Here is a 21,738-nt window from a genome sequence, read left to right as displayed (position 1 = left end):
GATGAAAATAAGGAAAAGCTTAAAGGAGACGTTGAAAGTTGAAAAAGGAATATCTGGCAGACATATGATTTATATTCATCCCACAAATTGGCTTCAGGCTTAAACTAAGAAATGCATAAATTAAAATAAAATTTCCAAATAGATTTTTTTCCCAAAGCTGTGAATCATGCGGTATGGAATTTTGTGCTGTGGTTTAGTTAGAAATGTCCTGCTTTATATTAATGGAGTAAGCAAAATGTAAAATGATATTCATTTAATCATTCTTTAAAATTAAAGTTTATTGTGTTGACAATATTCATTTAATCTTTATTGGAAGTTTGACTTTCAGATTTTGGCAGCTCTGTTCAGTGGCATGGATGAGGAGCTTAATGCTAACACTGTTTAGAAGAATTTTTAAAAATCTACAACCAGTCTGGTTTGTAGCATCTATTTTGAGCCAAGTTGTTTGAAAATACCATAAAGAATCTTAAGCCTTAAGTCATCTTGATGTGTTCTTAAAGCCCAGTGGTGGGAATTGAAAAATGTTTAAAAGACAAATCCCCCAGTAACCCATTATCTGATAAATGGTGGCAGTAGTTGGTTACCTCATATTATTGCTTGAGTGGGGAAAACTTACATAACTTTGTCAATAGGCACAGCTTATCCTCCTTCACCAACTTTTCCCTGGTGATAGGAATAATATTCACTGGGCACTTGAGCTTTGGCAGGCATTGCAGAGAGCTCATGGAAACATAGCCACAACAAGCTTCCTTCCAGAAGCTTCCAGTCTCATGAAAGCAGGAAGCACGTTCTCTCCCTCAGAGCCATGATTTTACTCTTAAAACTATTTTCCTTCAAATCCTGTTATGAAGAAAATGTCTTAAATAAAATCTCCCATAACATTATAGGGGAATTATCTATTTCATCAGACTATGTGACCCTCAAACTCCTTTCCCTGAGATTTTCATCTTATTTATGTAACCCATATCAGTACATTCAAGAGTTCTTTCCATTGAATGTAGACTAGAATTAGAGAAAAGCCAAGAATCCCTCTTGCCATCCACGACGTCTTTACCTACTTAAGTCGCTGGCAGATATGTTCAGAGGTGAATCCTTTTAAAATTTTCTAATGCGGGGACCATGGCTCCCAGAAAATTACATGGTATATACATTGAGTAGACATGGTCATTTAGTTGAGGATTTTCCCCCAAGGCACATCCCAATTCTGCCATATGCAGCATCACGAGCTAGTGACCTAGCTCTTCCTAGGTCACTCATGGATTCAGGCCCATCTTTGGGAGGCATTTTAGCCTCAGTGTTACTGTTTTGTAGTGGGAGGAAGAGACTCAAGACCCATCAAAGACTTGGCTTATTTTTGGGGAGAGAAATGTGCAATAAGACAGAAATAGTGTTTCAGAAAGGATGACACAAAAAGCCTGGCATTAAGCTCGCCAGAGTTAGCACTGTGAAGCTTTTTACCCAGTGGATAACTAATACTAGTCATAATAACAATAATTTTGTTATTATCTATTAGTTATTGAGAATTTTCTATGTGTGAGACTCCGAGCTAATGGCTTTACTTGCATTTTTCTCAGTTTATCCTCTTCAAACTCTATGAAACAGGAACTACTCAGAAAAGTCAGGTAACCTATCCAAGATCAAACTGTTGATAGGTGGCTGGGCTAGTCTTCTTATCTCCAAAGTTCATGCTTTTAGCCATTCTGCAATATTCCTCCCTATGGAAATGATTCAGTATTTGAGCAGGTTTAAATGGCCATAAATATTGATTTATGAATTCACCTCTTCCTGAAAATGTTATAATGGAGATCTTTGGTTAAGGAAAATCTAGGTCAAGATGAGTTATCTCTACTTCACTGGGGTTCTCAGAAAGCTTTTTCATTTTGGAACTTCATTCCTGACAAAATCAAGCTGGGTAGGTGGACAGGTTGGTCTTTTGTATTTCTTTTCACTTTGAGATTCTATGATGCCTCAGTATTCTTGGAACATTTCTAGGTCTCATATGAAGTATCCAGTGTTAGATTCTGCTTACAATGACTGCTAATGCTTCCACGTCTCCATGTCCCTATTTCTACAGTGAGAATAACATATTTTTTCTTTCTTCTTGGGGCTACTCTAAGCTACTATTATACTACAAGAATAATATAATAGCCTTATAAATTCTTCAAGCTTATGAGGAAGACCAGAAACAAAAATCCAAGTTACAGTTGTCATCTAAATTATTCACATTGCAGTGCAAAAAGAGAAAGACTCATGGAGAAGTTTTGTGGCACACTCAGCTTTATTGAAATTGAACAAGTACTTTTTTTTAAATAATCCCTTTTACAGCACATGTAAAATTTAATTTTTTCATTATGTTTTTACAGGTTGTCTTTTATCTGAGTAAGCAAAAATATGTCTTTTATTTTTTTTTTCTTACTTAAAACATGTAGCCAGGATTCAAACCACGTAGCTCTGGTACCAAAAAGGCAACGGGTTATGAAAATCACAGTACAATTTTAAAATTCTTTAAGTTAGTTAAGGATATTTAAAACGATATTCACTTGGGTTGACAGTAGAAATCATGGGTCAGTTGACATTAGGACTAGTAGTTACACCTACAATGAGAGCAGTAATGGGAAGTTCAGGCTAACATGAGCTACACCATTCAGGACACACCATCTCCATAAATACTGTGGCCAAGAGGTTGCGATGGCTAAATGACACTTGAGCACTTCACACGTAAATACAGCCAAAGCGAAAAACATAGTGCGCTAACTTGGATCTAAAATAAAATGGGCGTTCATTTTTAAGAGGGTATACTATCAAATCAATTACACGAGACACAATTTAAACCCCAAAATTACATCTAGGAAAGAAAAAGAATAAAATGCACACCCACACAGACAGTAAAATAGAAATCTGTTCTTTGTGATTGGTGTTTATTTTTTGTTGCTTTTTTTGATAAGTAGAAATAATCTGTGACCCACAAAAGGATTTCTCTGGTGAAACACTAATTACAGACATTGTAAAGAACTTAGCTCAGGAGGCTTGTTTTAAAAATGAGGCAGCATTTTCCTGAAAAAAGTTTGGTCCTCAGCTCACTGTAGGCTAGTCACTATGGTCAGATGGTAAGCATTTTCCATGTGTGTGTGTGTGTGTGTGTGTGTGTGTGTGTGTGTGTGTGTTTTAAGCTAACTTTTCAGTACCAGAATTTGTCAAAACCAAACCAAAACACAAATTGCACTCAAGAACTTGGCCTTGCGTATCATGTCTAATTGATGCATCATCTGAGAGAACAATGGTAAAGACTATGAAGGGAATTACGCTCACGTGATTCTGCAACACCTCAATTTTGTGCAAACATTTTCCTTCATTGCCAGATAACTTACAGGTGCCAGGAAACCTGCCCCATGGTCCTCCCTCCCCCATCCCCCAGTCTTCTCCTCTGTCAAAGTGATATAAAGACAATTTCACTGTGTATATACAAGCACAACACTTTAGGCAAGAAGGTCCCAGGGTCTGAAGGGCACATCTATTTCTTGTGGACATCCTCATGCCGAATGATCTTGTATGTGATCCAGTAGAAGATGTTGAAAATGAGGAAGGCCAATGGGAAGGCAGCTCGAGATATTGTGTCAATCCTTTTTGCCCGGTCCACAAACTTCTTCTTGATGGCATCTGCATCTTTCGGGGGTGCTGGGAGCGGGTTGGCAGGTGTGGCCTTGACAGCTGTTCCATCCTTCACTTGGAGGCAATGACCCATCCCATAACCACTGAAATTAAAACGACTTTCACGAGTAACATCTTCTTCCTGGGAAAATAAAGACAAAGGAAGCACACATTGGTTGTCAGTCAAATCAGACGGAAGATGCTTAAAATTCTTCAGAAGTAAAAGATAAATCACAGTTAACTGGTGGCATGGGAGGCTTTTGGGCTGGGTAGTTTTCTTTCAAGTTTAACTCCATTATTCATGGAATAGATACAGTTCATTAACTTTTCAGGCTGAGAAATTAAGGGTAAGACTAATGACTTTGTGGTCATTTTCATTAATTAACGAACAGAGGGTGGGGATGGGAGATGAGTGTAAGGGGAATCAAATATATGGTGATGGAAGGAGAACTGACTATGGGTGGTGAACACACAATGGGATTTATAGATGATGTAATACAGAATTGTACACCTAAAATCTATGTAATTTTACTAACAATTGTCACCTCATTAAATTGAAAAAACAAACAAACAGAAAGACCTATGTTATATTTAGCACTGACTGTCCCAAAATCATGTTTATTAATCTATAGCTTTGATTACACTGTTTTAAAGCCAAGTCTCCAAATCCCAAAAGTACACTCTAAATCTCTCGTGGACCACTTGTTCATTTCCTTCCTTCCTTCCTTCCTTCCTTCCTTCCTTCCTTCCTTCCTTCCTCCCTCCCTCCCTCCCTCCCTCCCTCCCACCCTCCCTCCCTCCCTCCCTCCCTCCCTCCCTTCCTTCCTTCCTTCAAAAAAGTGTGTACTGAACCCCTGCTATGTACCTGGCCCTGTGCTAGAAATTTCTAGTACTATGGCCCACCCATTCACAACCCAGTTCCATCTATTAACATTGATTTTAATAGTAGATGTAAGATTAGCCTTTAAATGTATATGTTTCCCCTCCAACCCTCTAATTCATTTTGGTTATATGGCAGAGATTAAATAGTCATTATTTGCTGTTGAATATTTCTACCATGGCTAATTTTTCTGCTGTCCATTTTTATCATTGATTCTTTGGCTGATTATTTATCTCTACCATATTTAAACATTTTAGCTGATGTCAGTAGTATTTTGTGTTGATTATTTCTACATGAATTGGATAAAAGACTGAAAAATTGTATTTATTTCTGGGAGTAAAGAGTAAATACCCTTAGTAGAGACAAATGTATAGAATCTGGGTGTGAGGTTGCGTCAAAATGGTGGGGTTGAAAAGGCAGGATTGAAATGACCTACTTAATAAAAATTTAGTTGTAAATAGCCATCAATTGAATCTCCTTCTGCAACTAGATTATTGCCTTCCACGACACTATGCAAATCCTTTGAATAAGCAGAGGCACTGCTCTCTTTACCTTGCCAGATAATAATACTGGTTATATTTCCCAAAAGACATAAAAAATTGGTATTCATGTTTTATTTCATCAATGTTTGTTTCATGTCAATAGTGCCTTCGGCCACAGATAAAATATATAATGAAAGAAGGACTATTAACATAATATGAATGACAGCCCAACTGTAATCCAAATGGTGCAGCAAGGACAAATTGTATCTTGTGTATTGAAATGAGTTTTGTAAGGTCAACAGGAGATCCCCGGATAGGTAAGGAAAGTAAGAAGAGTATTTCAGTTAATTATACTTTATCCTATACAAAATGGGGAGTAAGAGAGTGTGTGGTTTAAAGAAGTGCAAGGACTTCAGAATGCTTAGACTACATTATAGTATATGTACTCGGATGGTGACTACAGAACCTGGAAGGAAAGACAGATTGGATCCCATGTGGCTCACTTAGCTAGATTAGTAACACGTAGCCTGAACATGAAGAGGAGACTCCAACAGAGTCCTCGAGGCCTTTGGCTTACCGGCACTGCCCCCCGTAATCCAGTACCTCTGATGAGGCCAGCCCTAAACGTGGCTACTCGTTGCATTGCAACCTGCCAATGACTAGGGGGGATTCGAGCTGGAGAGAGAGCAGATGTGAGTCATTGCCAAACACTCCATGTCACCCTTCACTGTATAGATCAGATCTCTAGGAAAATCAGGCTAGAAAACAGAAGGCTCATTTACCTGATGCATTAGATCTTATCAATGAATGCATCTAGTACTACCAATAGCAGACAGTAATCATAACTTTCAATCAGCCCATTTATGTCAGGAAGATCAGGCCAAAGCTCTTATAATAAAGTGACCGTAAAACTACTTTATAAAACCATCTGCCCAGTACTTTTATTTATATGGGACTGTCCTATACAAGTTGGTTCAAGATACTCTGTCTCATTTCTTAACAAAATTTATTGAGAGATTTTTCATTCAACAATGAATTGTTCAGTGCTGAATCTATGGCAAGCATTATGCTGGGTGCTGGGAGAGAGTTGACGAAGTTGGACAAGGGCCCTACCTGCATGGGGCTTTCAGAAACCAGTGGAAGAAGCAACCTAAAGGCATTATCATGCAAGGAAGCTGGCAAAGAAGACTAGACTACTGACATTAGAGTTCTTCCATGTACTCAGCTATAGAAGCTCAATATGAAGATGTAAATTGGGCTCAGATTCAGGTATTCAGTCGGTTTTCTTTGCCTTAAAATCTGAATGAGATATTTCATGGATGTAAAAGTTTCAATTTAGTGTAGTATTTCAAAAGATGGAATAAACAGATATTAATCATTGCAGTGTCATTGGAACATGTATTGAGTACTTTGCGAAAAAGGAAGCACAGAGATCATTGGGGGAGGGCATGTGCTTATCACATGGGTTATAGCCCTTCTTGGACATCCTATTACTAATTGGTAATTAAGTCTCAACCAGTGAGAGAAGTAGAAACGGTGCCAGTGGTTTAGTAAAGAGAGATCCACACTAGGAATTTTGGGTATTTGGGTTCTAGGCCTGGCTCCAAGGGTTATAAGCTGTGTTGATCTTAGGGAAGATATTTATTCTCTCAGGGATCTCATTCCCAAAATGTTGAGGCTGGACTGGATCGGTGTGTCTCAGCTTTGGCTGCCAGGGAACTTTTGTGAATATACGTATGCCTGCCTCCCCTCTCAGCCCCTTCCAGACCAACTGAATGAGAATCTCTGGGAATGAGAACTGAGAATCTGTAGTTTTAAAAACCCAGCGACTCTAATGCAAAAGGTTGGAAACCAGTGGCCTACATGAGCTCTAATGTCCAGCTCTAAAATGCTGAACCTACTCTATATTACTGAGTCTAAAATTACTTTTCAAATGGAAACAATCCCTTGAAAAACATTTCCCCTTATCTGCCTAAATTTACCGGCTGTTTATCCTTCTCATAGCTATAGAATCTTGCAAATTGCTGTTCTTACCTCTATAAACATTTAAAAACTCATGATTAAGCATATAGTTTACTGCTTAAGTGAGATAAGATTATTTTAAAATTCCTGGGCCCCTGAAGAAGTAGGAAGGGTAGTTAGCTGGTGACCTGTGTTTAGCATATAAAACGAAAGGAAATTCAAATACACATGTCCATGTTTCTTTTTAGATTGACTCAGTCATTTAATGTCTATGGTCTTTCTTCACGTACTATGAATGGGCAGCTGAATAGGTCAACTCGTTCCCTTAACTACCAGAGCTAGAACAGAATGATGCCAGGTTAGGTTATCATTATGTAGTGTATTTCCATGCAAACTGTGGGTGCTTAATAAGTGTTTGTTGAATAATGAACAGAAGGGAATTTAAAGAGGTTTTGCTCTATGGTTGAAAATAGTTTCCTTATTCATTCAACATTATTTCAAATTGTGCTTCTTAGCATAGTTGCAGCTAATTAAATCAATTCTTTAAAACTCTTCACCACAAAAATAAATCTGTCGTAGGTAGAAATTATCCATTTAATGTTTCATACACAGGAGATATGAATGCTAGTTTAAGGTCCTCTTATTTACCATTATGACTCATTCAGTGCCTTAAATATAGAACCTTAAATTATCCACATCAAAGGGTATGGTTTTGATTCAGAAAACGTAATTGCAACCAATTTGAAGTTTTGTGTTATAATGAAGGACTAATTGCCTTTATAGCAGGTTCAGAATAAAATGTTATGGTAATATGGCAAGATTCCTATATGAGGGCAAAATGCAGATGAGGCTGAGCCATGGATAAACTGAAGCTAAAATAAAAAACAATCCGTAGGCACAGCTTAGTTGAACGTATTCACAGGGAGAGTCAGTTAGATCTTCTCAGTAAGAATAGAATTTTAGGCATATATTATCCATTTCTTCTCATTATCCAGGAAACCAGTTAGTTAATTATTGCTGCTGACCAGCCATCTTCAGTAACTTGAAGTAGAAAACATTTCTGGCTCACTCTGTTTTGTTAGTCACTGATTAAATTCCCACAGGAAATGAATCATCCAGTCAAAATTTCAATATATACAATTTCTATATCCCACTTTGCTAAAATCTTAAATCTTGTCTGCTGTATGAAGCACTGCCATGGCACTATGCAACTCATTTGAGACTTGTTTATTTTATGCAATTTCACTTATTATAAAATTTACGCATTCCTGTGTTTGGAATAACTCTTGTCTAGATGTGAAATTGGACCTAAAGCATCACCAGAATTGCATTGTAGTGAATTGTTTGTGAAAAGAAAATGATTTCATGTATTTGATCCCTTTCACCCTCATCTCCCACCCACTTCTTCCCCTACCCACTGGTAACCACTAAACTATTGTCTGTCTATGAATTTTTGTTCTTCATTTGTTTGTCTTGTTCCTTTGTTTTCAGTTTTATATACCACATAGACTTTAATTTAAAAAAAAGAAAATAATTTCAATATAATTTAAAAATTTGGTACTTAATAAAATGAAAGATTTTAGCAGAGCGCATAGTTTCAATTATTCTTTCATGCACTAGAGAGAAGGAAATAAAGACTCCTGAAAATTGGGGTAAGGGAAAATTCTTTCCATCACATTTCTCACCCAGATTCTATGATTGGATTGAGTCTCCCTTCTTTTGGAATAAGAAATTTCTCAGTTGGAACAGAGGTTGTAGTGAGCCTCGATCAATGCCACGACATAATGGGGTCTCCAGCCCTCTTTAGGAAACAGTATGAGTCCAAACACACACACAAAAAGGCCCCTGAGCAAATGAAGGCTGGATGATGCTTAATCGTAGGCCTGCCAGTTTCTATCACCTGGACTTGGGGAAGTGGGATGGCCTTGAGAAATGTGCCATTGTAGCCTCAGTTTCACCCGCTGTATCACGGGACTTGGGAATAGATGTGAATAATAAATAGATGTCGTTTATTGATTATGACTGTATACCATGCACTTAAAACTGCAGTCAATACTCTCAGCAAACCTACTCTACAAATCACATGCTTCCTGTGGAAATGGAGACTGAGAGAAGTTACCTGGCTTCCTAAAGTTATATTGCTAATAAATATTGAAGCTGAGATGGAAATCCACGTCTGTCTAATTCCAAAGACTCTGGAAGTCTTTGATTTTTATGAACTTGCCCCTATAAAATCCCAAAAGGCTTCCATTCAAGATTATGGATGAAGCTCTGACTGAACTTTGTAGAACAACGAAGTTGAAATAAAGTAAACCAAATATAACCCCTTGTTGTTTAATGACGTGTGGTAAAATGAATTAAAACGATCAGTGTCATTTTGGGAAGACAGTGAACACAGTTTTTCCAACGGAAAGTATATCGGTGGATCATCTCTTTTTCATTGAAGGATATAACTATTATTGATTTTTGAAGAAGAGACTTCTGATATTCATTTCTTGAGCACTTGCCATCCATGTATTTATATTTCCAACAGATATTCATTGGGTGTCCATGATGTGCCAGGTTTGTGGTGGGGATACCGCAATGAACAAGAAGACAAAGCCTCTGCTTTTTGGGAGTTTACATTCTAGTGGGGAACACAGATAGTGACATGTAAAAAAATGATACACAAATATGCAAACATATACATATATATGTGTATATGTATACATAAGACAATGCCACATTCACACACACACAGAGATAATGATGGATGCTTTGAAGAAAAACAAGAGACTTGAGAGAGGTTAGTGGCAGGGAAATGGATGTTTTAGATTGAGTGGTCAGAAAAGGTCCAAGGGGATGCCAGGCACTATGCCACGTGCTGGGGATCCAGTGGTGAGCAAAATAAATCCAATTCTTGCCTTCAAGGAGTTGGCAACCTCGAGACGAAGAGAAAAATAAAATAATCGCACAAATACATAATTACTAGCTATGATAAGGGCTCTGAAGGAAAATTATAGGGTGCTATGAGAACTTATTAATGGGGGTCCAGGTCTAATCTGACAGATAGAAGCTTTTCCCTGTAGAAGTGATATTTCATTAGAGATATGAAAAATGAGAGGCATTTAAGAAGTGAAAGCAGAGTTGGGAGATGTCTGAGATGGGAGGGTTTGCTGTAACAGATGGTAGTATAGCTCCTGAAATGCAGGGGGAAGGTGGGGTGAGAAGTTTCAGAAATGACCAGGGGCTAGATTCTGTAGGGCCTTGCAAACCATCTGCCTGTTTGGAGCTTGATTTTAAGAACCAAGGGAAAGAAAAGATGAATAAGACCTTGGCTGTTGGGGGTGGGGGACATAGAGAACTAAATAGAGTAGAAGAGAGAGATTCTTGGGGTATGTACAGAGCTTTGTTGGTGTTTAGAGGAGCCTGAAGTCTCCAGAGTTGGTGAGGTTATACTGCTGAGATACACAAATCACCTATGATTCCCCTAATTTGAAAAAGACTGTAGCTATCTGTTGGATTTTAGTATTCATTTCTAATTTTGCGTTTTACTATTATTTTTAAAGGTTTGCTTCCCAATCCTATTGAAGAATAGGTAGTCAGGGACTGGATTTTGATAGCTGATTTCCACTGTTGTCTTCACTCACTGGAGGGTGAGCTGCTGGGAGCGTGCCCACATCATCTCTGTCACCGTATTTCCTAGTACAACGCTGGCCCCATGGTAGTTATTCAGTAACTGTGCTTGGAATAACCCTCTTGATCTCGAGTAATGGCTCAGAAAGGTTGTGCTCCCTGTGGGAGAGGAGGGGACAGCGATTATCTCCTAGCTGACTTCTCTTTGGCAATTGCAGTCCTTTCTGCAGACTCTGGATCAATCTTCCCCAAAGAACTTCCATTCTATCGCTCTCACTACAGACTCAGCCTTGATATTGTAGAGGAGCAGAGGAAAACACGGGGATAGCATCTGAAAGGCTTGAGTTGAATTCACAACTTCACTGCCTCCTAGATGTGTGAGTTTAGGACAGTTCCTCAACTTTTTGTTCTTCTACTTTCTCGTCTTTAAAATGAAGAGATTAGCCATTTGTCCGTTTTCTGAGTTTGAGTATAGTCCTATAATGCTGGCTGGCATATTGCCTTAAGGCTAATCCCTAGCTGGTTGATATGGTTAAGACTTTTCTTCCCAACCATAGAGTAGACAGCATGCAAATAAGATCTTAATGTCTTTATCCTACTCCTGCCCTGATACCTACTACCAGGGTTGGCTTCAAGAGAGTGCATACTGTGCAGTTGCACTAACGCTCTGTTGTAGCCATCTTGAAATTCATAATTTTTGAACAAGACCCCACATTTTCATTTTGCATTGGGTCCCACAAATTTTGAAGCCAGCCCTGCTTTCTGCTGTAGTAGAATTGATGGAATGCCATTGGCCGATTACTTCCATTTCCAGCCTTAATACTTTAAAAAAGTTTTTCATCTCCTTAATGACCACTCCCAAGCTCCTGTGTGTGACATTCAAGGATCCCTATGTCCTGCCTTTTACCTACGTCTCGGGGTTTCATGATCTTTGACTTTAGTCGACTGCCTCCCTTTGTATAGACTGCCCCTCACCTCTCTTCACCTGTCAAGTTCCTGTATGTCCTTCAAGACTCCACTCTGCCATCTTCCCATTCAGGATGTCTTTTCTTGACCCCTGAGCCTGGGCCATGGGTTTCTCCTCCGCTCCTGTAGTACGTGGTACATGCTTCCATAATGGAATGTGCTGCACCATATTAAAATCAGCTGTTTACATGTCAGCCTCTTTTGTGTAACCTTCAAGTGCAAGGATCCAGTTTTGTGTGTCTCGATAGCCCCAGTACCTAGAACAACACTTGGCTGAAGCTTTCTATATTGAATATATAAACTCTTATAAATGAATGGTAGAAAAAAAAATGTTTTGTAATATGAAGAATACTTTCCTTGCTTATTGATTATGTGGCTTATTTTTGCATATTGAATTCATATCATATTAGGGCAAACCTAAACCTATTGCCACTGAGGTATTTATGATCTCTATTTGAAACAGTGTCCACTTTTTTTGCCCAGTGTTAAGCTAGTGAGCAGCCCAGATAGTGTGAAAATATGTAACATTAGATCCCCCTTATTAACTAAGTGAAAAAAATGTTTGTTGCTTTGCCAAGAAAATAAATAGAATAGACAAACACTCTAGAACACAAAGAAATATTTTTGTCATTTATGTATCTATTGGCAAATCAAAATAATAAAGCTAGGTTAATGAAAAGTCAGAATGTAATAGCTCTATGCAAATATTTCACCAAATAAGTTAGACCTTACCAATTGTTATCCACAGCGAAGACTAAGGAGTGTTTGCATGACATTAAGGGTCTTTGAACCATAGGCCATCTATTTGGGTTTGGTGAAGAGAGTACAGTTCCTGTAAATCTATGGTTATCACCAGTTTTAAGTCTTGAAATACTAATTAATGAAGCATGTGCCCCCACAAAGCTCATAAATTAATACCTGTACTGTGGTGCTGTTCACCACTTAGCTATCATTACACAAAATCTCCTTCATTGCCTCGATCACCCATGTTAAGTGATGTTACATTTTTTTTCCTGTTTTGGAAAGCCAGCAGAGCCTATTATTCAGGACAAAGCTTACCTCCAAGAACAAGGGGAAAATATGTGGACAAGGGAGGACAAACAGAATTCAGCTGTAGTGTGATCAGGGATCCCGGAAGTGATGTTGCCACAGCCTACAAACACATTGCAAGGGTTGGGACACAGGGAGTAGAGTTGGCTAAGACTTCCAGTTACCTCCCAAAACCCACGTTGCTTTCTTTGGCCAGTGGTCATTCTTCCTTTAGCTCAGGGTTGCTTCACCCTGGCACTGTGGACATTTGAGACCAGGTAACTTTTTGTGGTATGGAACTGGGCTGTGTATTTCAAGATGTTGAGCAGCCTCCTTGGCCTCTGCCCACTAGATGCAAGGAGCACCCTTTCCCCTCTGCTGTTGTGACAATGAAAAATGTCTCCAGACACTGCCTAATGTGTCCTGGGGGAGGGGCAAAATCCCCCCTACTTAAGAAGCCCTGCTTTAGCTAGTCACACGTGTGGACTTGCAGAGACTGCATTTTCTAGCCTCCTTGCACATCTAGTGTCAGGAAGTCCCATCAGCTCAATCTCCAAAGCAGAATCTAGTCACGTCTTCACCACCCCCAACACTACATGCTGGTCTGAGCCACCCAGTGGTGGCTCATCGAATCATTCCCACCAGAATTATGGTATTCTTCTACCTGCTCCCCTGGCTTCTAGACCGTCCTTCCCAACAGTAAGGTCTGCTCTCAACACAGCTGCTGGAGGGATCCTCTTAAAGCAGGGGTGTCCAAACTTTTTTCAACGTTTTTCATCAAGGGCCATATGCGGTAAAATACACAAACAGCTGGGCCACTCACTCGAGGTGAAGTACATATTGCCTCACCTGGTTTATTTAAGTAAACTAAATATATTTTTGGAATTTGCTGCAGGCCAATTAACAATGGATTGCGGGCTGCAGTTTGGACACCCCTGTCTTAAAGTGTGTCAAGTCAGATCTTGGTCAGCTCAGAACTCTCCAATGGCTCTCCCCTCACTCAGTAAAAGACAAGTCCTTCTAATTTTCTAAAGTGAAATATGTACTTCACTGTACTTTGCACCACACCATATTTTTAATGGACTGGAAGTAATTATTTAAAATAACTGTCTGAGTTCTGGCTCAAATCTCTATACAGCACAAATGTTTTCACTTAATGTCAGTCTGAGAGAGTAGTTCAAAAATCGATTATGTGGTTGTGATATTTCGATTCCTCAAGAGGGAAGCAATACCTTGTATATACAAATTTTTTCTAGTAGACTTTGTTAATTTTAGTCTAGCTAGAATGCTCAGAAGACACAGTACATTCTAAGAAGCATGAAGGCGAACATCCTCCATCTGGAATATGAGCTGTTCGATTATTAACATCGTTTGCCATCTGTTCAGGGTGCAAAGTGACTGTTGAGACTGTGGACACAGCACACACTGGCGGGGGCAGGTGATTCGGGGATGAGCCCGCAGCCAAACTGAAAGCAATAATAATGACAGCAGCAGCAACAAGTCACCGCAAGCATTGGTTTGCTTTCTGACGTGGAGAATCACGACTGCCAAATTCCCCAGACCACTATTGTTCTTCAATCTATAGATATATGTGCACACTTCAATCTATACCGTGTTTCCCCGAAAATAACCTAGCCAGACAATCAGCTCTAATGCGTCTTTTGGAGCAAAAATTAATATAAAACCCGGTATTATATTATATTATATTATATTATATTATATTATATTATATTATATTATATTATATTATATTATATTATATTATATTATATTAAAGACCCTGTCTTATATTATAGTAAAATAAGTCCGAGTCTTATATTAATTTTTGCTCCAAAAGATGCGTTAAAGCTGATTGTCTGGCCAGGTCTTATTTTCAGGCAAACACGGTATGTTACAGAAAAGCGACCCATGGAAAGGCAGCTTCGTTTTGTTAACCGAGCCCTCTTTCTAGTGCAGCTACAGAGCAGCTCAGAGGCACTTACCCATGCCCTTTGGCCAGGAGTCAGTATCTTTTCATCTTCCTGTATTCTTAATCTGGGAGGATTTGTTATAGAACAGAAACCTACTCACGGTAGCTTAAATAAACGTATTTAACAAATGACTAATTCCCGTTGATAGATGAGTACTTCACTGCTTTCGATTAACACCTTCCATAAATAATTTAAAACTAAATTTGATATTGTTTTTTTCTGGAGTATTTTCAGCAATTCACAAAGCAATTTTAATTTCAAATGCTATTTTCCCTGCATATGAAAGAGGAAATTAGTAAGTGTACTTTTGTCTGTGTTTTACAACAATTAAACAATTCTGATACATCTGTCTGAAAAAAACAAACAAAAAAACCCAAATGTCATTTAGTGGTTGCCAGAGGGTAAGGGGGGTGGGGGGGGAGGTGAGGGTAAGGGGGATCGAATATATGGTGATGGAAGAACTGACTCTGGGTGATGAACACACAATGGGATTTATAGATGATGTAATACAGAATTGTACACCTGAAATCTATGTAATTTTACTAACAATTGTCACCCCAATAAATTTAATTTAAAAAAAAAAAAAAAAAAACAGAAAGAAAAAAAAACAAAAAAAACCCAAATGACTATATAAATAATACTGTAATAACCATGTATGGTGTCAGAGGGGTACTAGATTTATTGGGGGGATCACTTTATAAGTTGTATACATGTGTAATCACTATGTTGTACACCTGAAACTAATATAATATTGTATGTCAACTGTAATTGAAAAATAAAAAAAATATTTTAAAAAAGAAATTACTATAAAAATTATTGGAAGAAAATCTTATGTGTCTCCCAGGATAGGGAAGCAGTGCTCTGTACAGGTAAGAAACCTGAGTTCTGGGTCCACAACTCCTAGTTTCAAATATTGGCTTTGCCACTAACCAGTGTGGGATCCGCGTAAGTCACTGAAACCTCTGCATGCCTCAATGTCTTCTGCAGTAAAAATGGAAAAAATGATCCCTTCCTTACAGGGTTTTTGAAAGGATTCAGTGAGATAATGCACATTAAGGGCTTATAACCGTGCCTGGTATATAGTAGGTACTCAATAAATGTTAGCAATGATGACAGTATTGACGATGGTGTAAGCAGGGCTCCCCAGCTCAGCAACTGCAATGAGCAAGTCAGAAAATGAGATTCTTGTCAGTCTCTCAGGGCTGTTATTCTCTCCCAGTTCTGCTTTCCTCCTTTCAGCGTCCTGTACTTATGCATGTTTCAACTGGGCCAACCCTATGGGAACCTTTTCAACTCAAGTCCTTATTATCATCTAATTAGAGTAACAGAAACTCTTCCTTGAAATTCTTGAAAGAGAGACTCTCGTTGGTATCCCAGTTTATGGACTGTTGTCCTTGGATCATTGGATAGGAAAAGGGGTAGGAGATACCCTCAGGACAGCCTAGGACAGGGTGAGGGGCAAGGGACGCCTTCCAGGGTGGTGAATGTTCCTGAAAGCACACCCCAGGAGGAACCGTAGAAGGAATGAGAGAGACTGGCCTGAAAACACAGGAGCTTGGCTCATATGGCAGGTCTTTTCAAAGGAGTGAAGAGCATTTCTACCAGTGGCTCCAAGCTTGCTAATCAGAAACAATTGGTTGACATTAGGGGGAGACAGAATTCAACTCCACATGAGGAAGAACTTTTAACAACTCTGACTGAACATGGCGCACAACACCTTGGAAGGTAATGAAGTTCTGATTACTAGAGATAGTCAAGTGTTTCATCGTCTGTTGGAGGTGTTGGGTATGGATGTAATGTGTGGGTTAGGGGAATAGGCGACCATTTTATGTCCCTTATAATTGTGGAAGTCTCTGATTGTACATGCACATTGCTAAGGTAAGAAGTCCAGAGGGCAAAGCACATTGACGATGCTGACCCAAGTCAGGAAAGATGTAGTCAACAAGCTGTGCCCTGCCATGACCCTCCTTGACCTCCTGGAAGTTTCTAGTCCTTCTGATCCCATTCTGAGAAACCTTGCTCTAATAATAATCAACCCACAGCAACAGCTTTGTTCAGATGTGTTTTCTCTTTCAATTATCTTTGGGTTGCAAAATATTTAATTTCACCATTTCTATGAGTTTCATTTAAGCAGCAAGTCTCTTGCTGTTGTTATCATTCTGAAGAGAATTCTAATATAGAATACATAAAATATATAATATAGAATAACAAAAACCCTAAAAGCGTAACCTCACATTATGTAAAGAATTAGGCAGTGAATGGATGTAGTTTTACAGGTCAACACACCATGTTCGTGGAGGCCTGTGTTTATTACATCCAGTTTTGATAGCCTAGAGGCCCCAAGTAATAATGTCAACCTTCCAAATAGCTGTCTCTTTCTTTCCCTCCCACTGCTCAATTTCTGCTGAAAGGAACTCAGAGAGAGAGGAGTCAACGCTGTTGGCTGTCAAAGTTTGGTGAGCTGTTTGTTTCAATAAACTCAAGAACTGAGAATTCAATCAATGGGATTGGATCTATATTTGGTCTTGTCCTTGATCCCTTCCTATCAACTTTGAAGAGACAGGTTAATGTCATGATGAAATCGCTCAGGTGTGACCTGGAGAAGCATTAGGAGGGGCAGTGAGGAATATCCTGAGGAAAGAGATGTCTGAGGACTATCACTTCATCTCTTTCCACAGCTGCAGAACAAGCATGTTTTCTACAGGTGAAAAACTGTAAACCCGCCTGCTCTGGCCAATCTTATTTCCTTCTGGATTTGAATGCTCCTGGTAAGTTAGGTTCTTCTCTGATGAATATGCACTGTTAGTGCTGTTTTAAAATTAGCAGTTACTAAAGCAGATGAGCACTGTAAGCCATCAGGAGGTACTTTCCTATTGCTTCTCCCAAGGACATTCAAAGCAGCGAAGTGAACCAGAAAGAGTCTATGCTTCATTATTCTGGTTTATTATTTAGTTTTGCAGATCCTCTATGTCCTAGCTCTCTCCTACTTCCCCTGCAACCGTTGTTCACTAGCACTTCAACTATAGCTTCTTGTAAACAACTTTTGCAAACAAAATGAAAGGAAAATAGAAAATAATGGATAAAATGAGCTTGTTTTGTAAATGTCTGCAGTGCATGTCCAAGATTTCCTCTTCTCTCACTACTGTGGTTACCAGATTTACGGTTTCAGACAGAAACCTGTCTGTAGGCCCAGAGGGAAGATTGATTGAGTAAACACAGAAGACAGAGAGACGGGGCGCAATTCAAAAACACGGTACAGTACCTGTTGATCTAATTGTTGACCAATTGAGTTTCTAGTTTAGAAGGTGCATGAAGGTACGAGCACAGTACTTGGCACATATTGGGGAGTCTGCCTTCATTTCCTTTTCAAAGATGTTGATGCAATAGTTATAATCAGGGGCAAAGAGGAAACCTTAGGTGGTTATAAGAAGATATGTTTTCATAGAAAACAGACAAGTCCTGGGTAAGTGTCTCTTTCTGCCCCCAACCCCCCGCCCCCGTGTATGCCTCCTTGTAAACAAGGCAGATGTCATGCCCAGTTGAAGATGGCAGAGCTTCTACACTGCAGGCTCAGCACACAGGGTCACGGCCATCACAGGTGGGGTGTGGACTGATAAGGCAAGGGAGAGGGGCTCAGTGAGCCTTAGTGAGGCCTAATAGTTAGTGCAAGTACACCTCGTCTCCCCGTCTTAGCAGCCAAATAGGGACCCCTGCTACTGGACCTGTCACTTTTAAGGGTATCTGAGAAGCTTAAGCCATAGAAGCTCAGGTGAACTTGTTTGCCTGGCCTGATACACCCTGAAAGCACTTTTTTTTTTTTTGCCATGACTCAAAGTAGAAAATATATTTTCCATCACCAACCAGGTCACACACACTCCCTCACATATGAATATGCCTAACAGAAACAAAAGTTTCGCAAAGTGGTATTTACTGTTCCAAAGCAGGATGCACTCTGATATTTTCTAATATTTTTTCTAATTTTTCAAAAAAGCTGGTGGCGAGCCACTAAACTGACTTCATGAGCCACAAGTCAGTCACACCCCACAGTTTGAAAGGCACTGTGTTTAATGGTCTTCATTGATTTCATTCATCAAGTATTTACTGCCTATTGACCATGTGCTAGGCATGTGCTAGTCCTGGGGAAATCTCAAAGAGGCTTCCAAACACACAGGAGCGGCCTGAGGAAGAGTCAGATGTTCTGTTTCAGTTCATCGCAGCTGTCACCGTCATGCTTGAGAAGGTACTAGGATTTCACAGGGAGTCTGGGAAAGGGCCTGCTATGTGCCAGGCATGGTGCTAGGCCCTAGACGTCCTGCATCCTTAGCTCAAATTATAACTCCCTCCGGAAGCTCTTTCCTCCTGGTTTCCGTCACCTCGGTTTAGCAGTAGCCACACCTTTTTTCTATTCTCTCCTAAATGCCTGCGTTTATTAGGTTGGATTTTAACAGTACAGTTGTAAGTCTCTTGTGCACTGAAACAGTGGGCAATTAAATTAATCAAAACAATACATAGGATCATTCTAGAGTCAGAAGACATTTAACGTGAGCACGAGAAGGTAAGTTTACATAAAGAGCTGAGTTATACTATTCCAGGTAGCTGTCCTTTCCTTTTCCCACAGATTTGTGCATCGGGCTAGAAGTTAGATGCCACTGGGCTGGATTCTGAAAAAGACATTGCTATCTATTTAAAGTGTCCCATATAAGAAATGGCATGACTTCTGATGACTTCACACTGGCTGGTTTAAACTTTCGGACCACTGTGCTATGAGCCCTGAGTAGAAAGCAGGAATTCATTCAGCAAACATTTCTCAAGTACCTAGTATGTACCAGACAACGTGACAGGCTCTTCAGATTGAAAGATGAATAATAGCCTCTGCTGTTTAGAAAACTTCTGAGATTTTCCTGAGGGTTTTTAAAAAACAGGTGAAGGGAAGAGAAAAGAAATATTCGATACGTGTTGGCTGTGTGCAAGGCACCATTTTTCACATGCAAAATCTATCTTATTCCTAATAGTAATCCCACGAGAAAGGGCTTTATTTAGACCCTTTTACAGATGAAGAAACTAAGACCCAGAGCAGTTAGACCATGGCTCCAAATTAGCCAGAAAGTATAGTACCAGCCAGGATTTGAATTCAGCCAGCTGGACTCCTGGCTGAAGCTCATTTCATTACGCCTCACTTCCCTCCCGTCTCTTTATTCATATGATTTGAAGAGAAAAGGTATATATATTTTAAGAGGACAGGAATTCACATGGCAGAATTATTCCAGAAAAAGGTGCTGTAATGAAACATGGTGACGGGTTACTTGGCTGGGATGAAGAAACCTGGCTTTATGACAGGGATTTTTATATGTTTTTTTTTTTTTTTTTCCATCACAGGAAGTGTGAAAGAGCATTCGATGATTCTATGATGAATTAAGGCATCTAAGGTCTGGCAGCCAGGAACTGGCTGTATGACATTTAGCAAACCTCATAAACTCCCTGTGGAGATCTTGCTGACAAACCACCTTAATTGGAAGCATTTTGTGCTTTTCAGAATAAAGCCGTGAGACTAGTTAGAATTATTGTTTTACTGCAATACATGCGTGCACAGTTCAGTCCTGTTAACTAAGGTGAAACTCCTCACCCTGGCATGGATTCTAGTGGATGGCATTTCCGAGTGTCTCCCCCTTGTATGTGTGAACACAGCCGAGAGGGCACCTTCTCTGTTACAGGAAAAGGTGGTGTGTGGGCTTCCCATGTGGCTCCCAATGCCACAGTGATAATCCTAGGCCACTGAATAGCTAGTGCTACTCTTCTTAAGAAAAACAACACGGGTAGCTGGTTAGCTCAGTTGGTTAGAGCGCGGTGCTCTTAACAACAAGATCGCCGGTTCGATCCCCACATGGGCCACTGTGAACTGCACCCTCCACAACTAGATTGAAACAACTACTTGACTTGGAGCTGATGGGTCCTGGAAAAGCACACTTAAAATAAATAAAAAGCTTTTTAAAAAAACACACAACGACAAGCAACATAGGATTAAGTTATTCTATACGATTGAAATCTTTCATAATTAAAACTATGTAAACACTTTTTAAAATTTACTAATGAAAGCATAAGCAGCCATAGTGATAAACTTAACATTGCTCATCAAATGGAAACGAATTTTATTTAGAGCTTTGGGGCATTTTTGCATATGTTGATAACGTGCCTTGTTTCAGACTATGCATATTGTGTACATTTTTTTTAATGGGCTATTTGCAATACGTTCTAGCACAGCACTTCTCAAGCGTCAGTGTGCTTGTGCGTCCCCTGGGGATCCCGTTATAAGGCACATTCTGACTCCTGCCTGGGGTGGGGCCTGAGAGTATTTCTCACAAGCTCCGGGTGACACTTCAGGAAGCGAGGACCCAGAGCAGTGGTTCTCAAACGTGGCTGCACATTGGAATCGCCTGGGAAGCCCTAAAAAATCAAGATGCCTTGATATTTTTCTATCCCCAAAGGTATTCTGACTTAATTGGGCTAGGGTGGGGTCTGGGCACGGGATCGTAAAAAGTTCCCAGGTGACTGTATCCTGTAGCCAGGATTGAGAACTTTGCTCTAGTGGGTTACCTGGTCTCTAGAAAATATGAGGGTTCATTTCTGGTGTGACTTTTGTTGCTCTTGAATAAATCCAACAGCAGACAGACTGAAATGAAATGGGAACATTTAGTAACTTAGTCTACTAAGGCTTACACCCATGTCAACTTCTTGAAAAGCAATGAAATGATATGCCCAACAAAATTCATACCTCTGTTACCAGTGCAAAGAACCAGACTTTCGATCCCCTTTTGACTTTCTGGTGTAAATCCAAAAGCTTGTATAGAGTAAAAAGCAAACTATCTAAAGAGGAAATTTGTAATTAAAAGGATTTTCTGGCTATGTCGTCTTCTCGGTTGTCCTAGCTCTCGTTAATTACTCCTCACGGTAGTGATCTTTGTTTGTAAGCAGGTTGTGATTATGAACCTAAGCTTTTAAAACTTTTTCTCTGAAAAGGCTCGGTCATCTGTGCGTACAGTATAGTCCTCCACCCTCCCACGTTGTGAGGACCAAGAATGCCTCCAGACACTGCCAAATGTCCCCGGGGCAGAGGAGAAATAGCCCCTGCTTGAGCACGACTGCCTTACATCAAAGGAGGTTTCCATATCACTGACTCGCACTTTCATCT

General features: G+C 39.7%; 1 protein-coding gene across 3 annotated transcripts in view; it reads right to left on the bottom strand.

The window, feature by feature from the left end:
- Window positions 1–2,255: 2,255 nt before the first annotated feature.
- Window positions 2,256–21,738, bottom strand: part of GLRA2 (glycine receptor alpha 2) — a 191,444-nt gene continuing 171,961 nt past the window's right edge. For 2 of the 3 annotated variants that reach the window (XM_019746238.2, XM_019746239.2), the window contains one exon: window positions 2,256–3,790. In XM_019746238.2, coding sequence (XP_019601797.1) covers window positions 3,512–3,790 — 279 coding nt within the window. In that variant the 3' untranslated portion in view covers window positions 2,256–3,511. The remainder of the gene's footprint in view (window positions 3,791–21,738) is intronic. The other variant, XM_074323744.1, reaches the window with a different exon arrangement.

The sequence above is a fragment of the Rhinolophus sinicus genome, chromosome X (genome assembly GCF_036562045.2).
Source record: "Rhinolophus sinicus isolate RSC01 chromosome X, ASM3656204v1, whole genome shotgun sequence".
NCBI classification, from domain to species: domain Eukaryota; kingdom Metazoa; phylum Chordata; class Mammalia; order Chiroptera; family Rhinolophidae; genus Rhinolophus; species Rhinolophus sinicus.
Note: the sequence above shows the minus strand (reverse complement) of the source record. Positions and strands in the feature narration are given on the sequence as shown.